This window comes from Hermetia illucens, chromosome 6 (assembly GCF_905115235.1).
Source record: "Hermetia illucens chromosome 6, iHerIll2.2.curated.20191125, whole genome shotgun sequence".
Classification (NCBI taxonomy): domain Eukaryota; kingdom Metazoa; phylum Arthropoda; class Insecta; order Diptera; family Stratiomyidae; genus Hermetia; species Hermetia illucens.
Genome location: NC_051854.1, coordinates 100,999,140 through 101,006,321, shown reverse-complemented (window position 1 = coordinate 101,006,321; position 7,182 = coordinate 100,999,140). Strand labels below are relative to the sequence as shown.

General features: G+C 45.3%; 1 protein-coding gene across 1 annotated transcript; it reads left to right on the top strand.

Moving 5' to 3' along the window:
• The first annotated feature begins 5,072 nt into the window (after window positions 1-5,072).
• LOC119659372 lies at window positions 5,073-6,620 on the top strand. Its single transcript, XM_038067428.1, has 2 exons — window positions 5,073-6,256; window positions 6,317-6,620. The coding sequence occupies exons 1-2, from the start codon at window positions 5,188-5,190 to the stop codon at window positions 6,514-6,516; spliced, it is 1,269 nt and encodes a 422-aa protein (XP_037923356.1). The 5' UTR covers window positions 5,073-5,187; the 3' UTR covers window positions 6,517-6,620.
• The last annotated feature ends 562 nt before the right edge of the window (window positions 6,621-7,182 follow it).

The window sequence follows — 7,182 nt, the reverse complement described above, 5'->3', positions numbered from 1 at the left end:
GCTTAAGACGGCACGGCGTCCTCCAGAGCATCAAGCCTCACGTCCCATTCGGTGCTAAAAACGTTATCCCCAAACACCGAATCCGGACACTCTCATTCTCTGGCTATTGGGCAAAAACACGAAGTCGAACGTCGTCCCGAATCCAGATAGCACCAGTACCCGATAAGTCGAGATGCTGTGAAGCCGGGTTCTTGTTCCGGTATTGCTCGCTGATTCGCACTAGATCAATCTTTACCTCCCAACCGAACTGCGCTAGCAGCTGGTGCACTCCTGTGCACGTTAATTTGTAGAATGCGGATCATGCTATTCACAACGTAGCGGCATGCTGTCCCCTTGTCGGGTCCTTTGTAAGTTGCCGACGTATGTGGATAGCCCAGAAACCTGTAGCACTTCATTGGGATTAACCGCATTCGTACCTTGCATATTATCCATCCAATTTTGATTTTCCTGCTGCTAAGGAGTTTCCTCGCATTTTGCTTAGTGGCTTCCACCACAGCACCCATCCTGGCAACGATTACCTCTGGACATTCACGCCCCCCTTCACTTCGACCTTTTCTATGAGGTAGTCAAAATCTCGGATTTCTAGAGAGCACATAGGTTCAAGACTAGAAACGAGAGCCTTCTCCCAATAACCCCTTGATCGCTTCGCGGAACGCAAACTTGCTAGTGGTCTCCGGGCCTAGTTCGACGAGGACTTCGACATCCTTCGTTTTCCGTTTGGAAGACACTTCTAATCCCTTGTCTTTGGGTTTCATCCTGTATCGGATTTCACTAAGGACTTCCGCAAATGTCTCTGTATCCGTCTTTCTTCGTTTCCAGGCTTACCCTACAACTCGCATTGCCGAAGCTGCGGAGAAGGAAGGGAAACCCTCATGCACTTTCTCTGCGATTGCCCAGCTCTGGCTCGAGTCAGGCTGCGGACACTGGGTAAACCATTCTTTGAGGACCTCAGTGAGATTTCTAGCTGCAGGGTCGGAGAGCTGCTTTCCTTCGTGAATGCTACGGGCTGGTTCTGAAGATCCGAGCCAGCTGGACTCTGCTTCCCTGTTCCTATAACAACAGTCACGGTCTTAGGAGCTTGTGGCATCAAAACGGCGCACCAATGCGCTAATTGGGCTCCTCGGAGCGGCCACTGATACCAACCTACCTACCCTTTTTCGTTTCCACATCTGTTTCTGTTAGTGGCTTTTGGTTTGTAACCTCATTCTGTTTGGACCGACGGGTCTCTGGCGGCGTAGCCAGTTATTTACTTTTATCCCCTTTGCATTTTTTTAGGCTCTGGAAACTACTTGGATAATGTCTCCTTCAGGCATGTCTTCTTCTTTCACTTTTTCCCCAGTTCGCTTAGCAGTGGACTATTTCCGATCCGTTTGGTGCTTGCAGTGTTCTCAGCGGGAAGTGCGGCTGTTTCTGCTTTCCAAGCGTCTTCCATTGATGTCTAGGTTCGCTTGTAGAAGGAAATGCGGTCCAGTAGTTCCCTCAGTTGCATCAGCCCGTTTTTGACGCCTTGGGTGACGTTCCTCTGGAGGAACGTTGCCGACAGCATATGCTTCACCGCTCGCCGACTGCACTTCTACTTGGTTCGTGTCCGAATCCACTCAATCCATCTCAGGACTAGCGATTCTGACTGAATTTTAACGGTACAAACTGAACATCCTGGGATAAAGAGAAGCAAGATGGTGGGACTCAATTGAATGAATTGATATTTCCCGCATTCAATAGGTGTACCTTCAAGTCCTAGTAACTAGTATCAGACAGAATATTATCTGCGTGATTTCGGTCCAAAATGAAGAACATTTCAAAAGTGCAGTTTTACGCACGCAAGGAAACTTTCATTCCAGGAAACGCCCGATGCAGGTGACAATGCGATGGTTGTGGGTACTCTAAATGCCAAGGTGAACTCTGATAGTACCTCGCTTCGGCATGTGGTGGTGAAGCACGGCCTGCCGTGAAGGCATAATCCCGCGGTCCTCTTCGGACACGAATTGATTTTGGGACCACAATCAGAGCCCCGCCATGCAAGCACAGCGGTCCTGGTTTAAACTGAGTGCAGGCTCAACATTCATACCAGTGGATGCGAGGACGGCACCCGAGTTGTACAGCGCAACTCCACGCTTGAGCTCCGAGGAGCTCTGCCCGCGATGTAGGCATAACCATAACCACCATGAAACTTCCACTAGGGGCCAATTGCAAATAACCGGGCCGAGAACACATCCTCCAGGAATTCTCCTGGAGCATATGCTCTCAGAGGGCCATCCCGGTACCCATAGTACCAGATAACCTCCGGTGAGGCTTCGTGGCAGAGCTACTTCAGATGAGTCCCTTGCAGACTCGGGTCTGATCGCCCTCCTCGAGTACGTGGGGACGGAACTCCCCAACGGGTTAACTGGAATCAGCCTGAGGCGGAGAACCGCAACGGAACCTTTGCATCAAAGGACACACAGGTTTCCGCTCTGGATCCTTTTGCACTGACCATACGGATCATTGTGGAACAGTGTGGGAAGATTTGATCTTTATTTCACTCGCTTTTCCTCGATTTAGAGAAGAACACACTTTTATTTATTCCCTCAATATAAGTAACATTGAAACTATAACTAACTTACCAGCTACCTTAACAGTTATACTTTATCTAAGGTGTAATCTAAAGCCTACACAATGACGAAATCTATGAGCGATACCATGACCGTCCGGTTGTGGATAAAATCCGGCTCAATAGGTTACGGTGAGCGGGTCACTTAATCCGTATGGATGAGGATGATCCCACCCGGAAAGTCTATAAGGGCAATATCTATGGTAGAAAAAGAAGACGAGGCAGACCCTGCCTAAGAAGGAGCGATGGCGTAGGTCAGGACGCCAGACAGCTTTTCGGGGTATCGAATTGGTGGACCTCGGCGCAAAACCGGGATGTCTGGAGTTCCTTATTAAGGCAGGCCTAGACCGGATACCGGTTGTTGCGCCATTGATGATGATGATAATCCAAAGACTAAACTAACTTATTGATAAAGGCATAAAAGGGAGATGTTATCAGATATTTTGGAGGAAAAGAAAAAAAAACCTTCACTGGTTGAAGTTTTCACAAAACTTTGGACGGGGAAAAGGGTAGGATTAGGGAGGGGGCGTAGGATGGAATACATGTAGGACGGGGTTGGGGATTAGGAGCTAGGAATTGATCCTAAGGATGGGTAGGTTTTGTAAATTGGGACTGGGAGTAATTGCCGGTGTATTCTACACTTACTCTTCCTTGGCTATCAAAGAGGCGGTTTTGAAAGAAGATTGTCTTCAGCGTTCTGAATCAGCATGTCCTGGACTATAAGGGGATTGGAGTGTGTCTGATATTTGTTTACGAAATTAATGGTGTAACGGACGAGGAAAACGTCGATGCGTGGAGTTTGACAGGTATCGTATAGGACTTGGTTGGATATATTTGGAATAGTCTTCGTTCATGTAGATATCTTGGAGCACTGGTGGAGGATTTTTCGTTCTCTCAGGCGGAGCCTCTTTATTTGGGACGGTGAACTACCAGACTAGAAGATGAAGCCAAAAGTGAAAAGTGGTCTGATAAGCTCAGAATAGCTTAATTTTTTGGGGCACTGGGGTGCTGTATTTTAGGACGGGATGCAGGGATTAATAGCCTCCATTTGCATGGTTCAGTGCCTTCGAAATATGGGATACGTGGGAAAGACGGAAGTTCGTGGTCACCCCTAGGTAGGTGATTTCGTTCACAGTGGGAAAAGGCGGGTTATAGATTTTGAGGGAAAGGACGACAATTTCTCTACTTATTTTTGTTTCACATTTTTGGGGATTAAGGGATACTTTCCAACGGATTAAGTACCTATAAAGCTCGTCCAAATAGGAATTCATACGAGCTTCGTCGAGGGAAATATGTTCAGTGGACGTGTAAAGGATTAGGTCAACCGCGTAATGTAGGATTTTGATGGGATTAGGGTCTGTACTCGGTTTAGCTAGGTCAGTGGTGAACAGGGAAAATAAGGTGACCCAAAGGACTGAACGTTGAGGAATCTATCTAGAAAACTAAGGGTTAGCTTATAGAGGTGCAGATGGAATTTGAGAACTTCAGAAAGACCGTATTGCCATATGGAGTTGAAAGCTTTTCTAAGGTCGAGGAAGCAGGCTATGTTTGGAGTCTTTTGGTCAATACCGAGAAGAATGTCCGTTTCAAAGGCAAGAAGCGTGTGCTAGACCAACTGGTTTGGTCGGTTTGCGAACTGGAAGTCAGGAAGTGTGCAATTTTAGTCACAGTGCTCATCGATAATGGACTTAATGGTCCGTTCGAAGATCCTGGCGGAGGGCGAAAGGATGGAGATAGGCCTGCAGCTGTTGGGATTAAGAGAGTTTCCTTTTTTTTAGGATGGGAGTTATACGAGCATTCTTCCAATCACTGGGAAAATGAGCGTTGAGGTGGCAGTGGTTGAAAATTAAGATCGATTTAGAGAAGGCATTCAACAGTGTGCACAGGGAGCCCATCTGGAGTTGTTTGTTAATTGGGGGAGATGGGGTATTCCTTAAATACTAATGGCTATTTTCAGGTTGTCATATGGCAGCGCTAAATGCCAAGTGGTACATCGAGGTAAAATTTCAGTGAAATGTGAACTTCAGAGCGGAGCTCGGCAGGGGTGTATTTTTTTGTCTAAACTATTCGTTCTCATCATCAGTGCTGCCCGTCATGCAGCCTCGTCCGTGGGACATTATCAACTGTAATTGAGGTTGACGACGATTGATCATGTAACATAAAATTTGACATAGAATTCAAACAAATTGTGAATTACTCTCGTTGAATATGCAACTATAAATACTTCCACCTACACGCGACTCATTACTGAGCTGGCTCTACTCTCTCTATGGGGCAAAACCTGTTATACAGAAGCAAATATAGCGGAGTTTCCCGTATTTATCTTGATCATAAAATCCCAACCAGTTGCAAGATAACTAATAAACACATAAATAGATACTAAGGTAATTACAATGAAAGCTTGTACTGAAATGCAATCATCTACTTCCAGAGAACAAACAGTATTGGTCATTGTCTGACTGATATATGTGAATACGGATTCACTTGCAATAAAAACATAAATTATCACAAAATCCGATGCTACTTAAGACTCAAAAGGCAGTCTGGTCGGATTAGTCTGTTCTTTTGCCAGTAAGATAGTACTGAAGCGTCCGAGCATGCCATCTCCCAACCTTCTACATTTTGATCACTCTGTCTTGCCTACCTGGCTTAATACTGCTTATATTGAGAATGCCTTACGAAGCTATTTCGGGGATGATACTATTAAAGTTGTACGTACCAAAGCTTCACCAGCATCGGCGAAAGGCGACAACTACGTTTGTATCCTGTCCCGGATCCGCGTGGACTATATCAACAAATCGTGTCAGGTTACTCAGTCGGGGAGTTACATAGTGAAAGCTACGTTAAGTAGTGAAAGCAGTGGTGAAGTGAAAGCCGCGTTTGACAGCTATGGTGCCTACGACCATGAAATCGAAATGTATGAAAAAGTGTTTCCCAAGATCCAAGACGTGTTGAGTAAAGCTGGACATTGTGTGACCTTGGTGCCAAGGGCCGTAAAAGTTGATCACGAACATCAAAGTATACTTTTAGAGGACCTCAGTGCAATGGGTTATAAAATGGCCAATGTGCGTACAGGACTAGATGAGATTCATGCGAAAATGGTTCTAAAGAAACTGGCTAAAATACATGCGGCTTCCGCGTTCGTGAATTCAGAGAAACCAGGAATTTTCGAACATTGCGATCGAGGGATATTTAACAAACATTCTAGAGCATTCGATCAGTTTTTTAAATTGAATTTGGAAGCGTGTGCACGAGCCGTAAGCGGCTGGGAAGGTTATAAAACTTATGGTGAAAAACTGTCCAAATTACTACCACATTTTACAAAGTACGGCGTACGAGTCATGGAGCCAAAAGACCATCATTTTAACGTTCTAACTCATGGTGACCTTTGGGGCAACAATGCAATGTTCAAATATAACGAGAGTAACCAGGTAATGGATGCTATCCTGTTTGATCTACAATTCTGTATTTGGGCCTCTGCCACCATTGACCTTCACTATTTCTTCAACACATCACTAACGGACGACCTGCGAATTAACAATGTGGAGGAGTTAGTCCATTATTACTATCAGAATCTGAGGGATACCCTCCAGGACCTCAAGTTTCCTGGGACAATACCGACTCTACAAGAATTCTTGGTGGAATATATGGAAACAGCTTTTTATGGTAGGCCAAGTTCATGTAATTGTTTTTCTAGTTAAATTGGTTCCTATTTGCCTTACTTAGCGGTTTATTCGTCGGTGAGTGCACAGCCTACAATGATCAACGAGGACACAGAAGATGCTTCTTTCAACTGTTTGTTTAAGGACGATGAGAGATCCAGGCGATTAAGGAACGCAATGTTCAATAATGTGCGAATTCGCAGAAATTTACAGCATTTCTTGCCCGTGTTTGATAGGCGTGGTTTACTGGATCTACAACCCTAGGTTTTTGAGTGCTGTAAATTGTCGAATTGAGGATGTATGTTGTTGTGCAATAAAAGTCAGTGTTTTAATTATACGTGATTAAAACGGTAAAACGGTTGACAAACTGGAATGCTTTTCATTTTGCATTAGCCAAAAAATACATATATACACGAGTCCATATCCTACGGAAGCATCGTTAAGATTTTACTTCGTGGAATGAGGTTTTTGGCTGGCCCTTGTACTTCGAGGTTTTTCAACTACGCATCCTGCCATAGCCCGTTCGATATCTTTAGCCTTACCATTGCCATTGCCAAAGCGCTAAAAATTGTATTTGAAAGGGCCACAACGTGCCTCTTTTCGATCGTGCCTCTTATACCACTTCCAGAAGTTTCAGCTTTGCATCTGGTATTAAGTGTTCTCCCAGATGTATCGACCTACTTTGCACAAGTGCCGGATACTGTCCCAGGACGTGCATAGAGGTTTCGTCCTCCTCCTCACAAAACCTGTAGGCAGTGTCCGTAGATATTCCTAGCTTCCCTAGGTGATAGTTCAGCCGACAATGACCAGTGAGAACTCCCACTATGATTCGGAGGTTCTTTTTGGTGAGGTTTAAGCAGTCCTTTGTACGCATGGGTTCGTATCCCCCTGGACTGCTCCATCTCTGGTAGGCTTGCCCAATATAGTTCC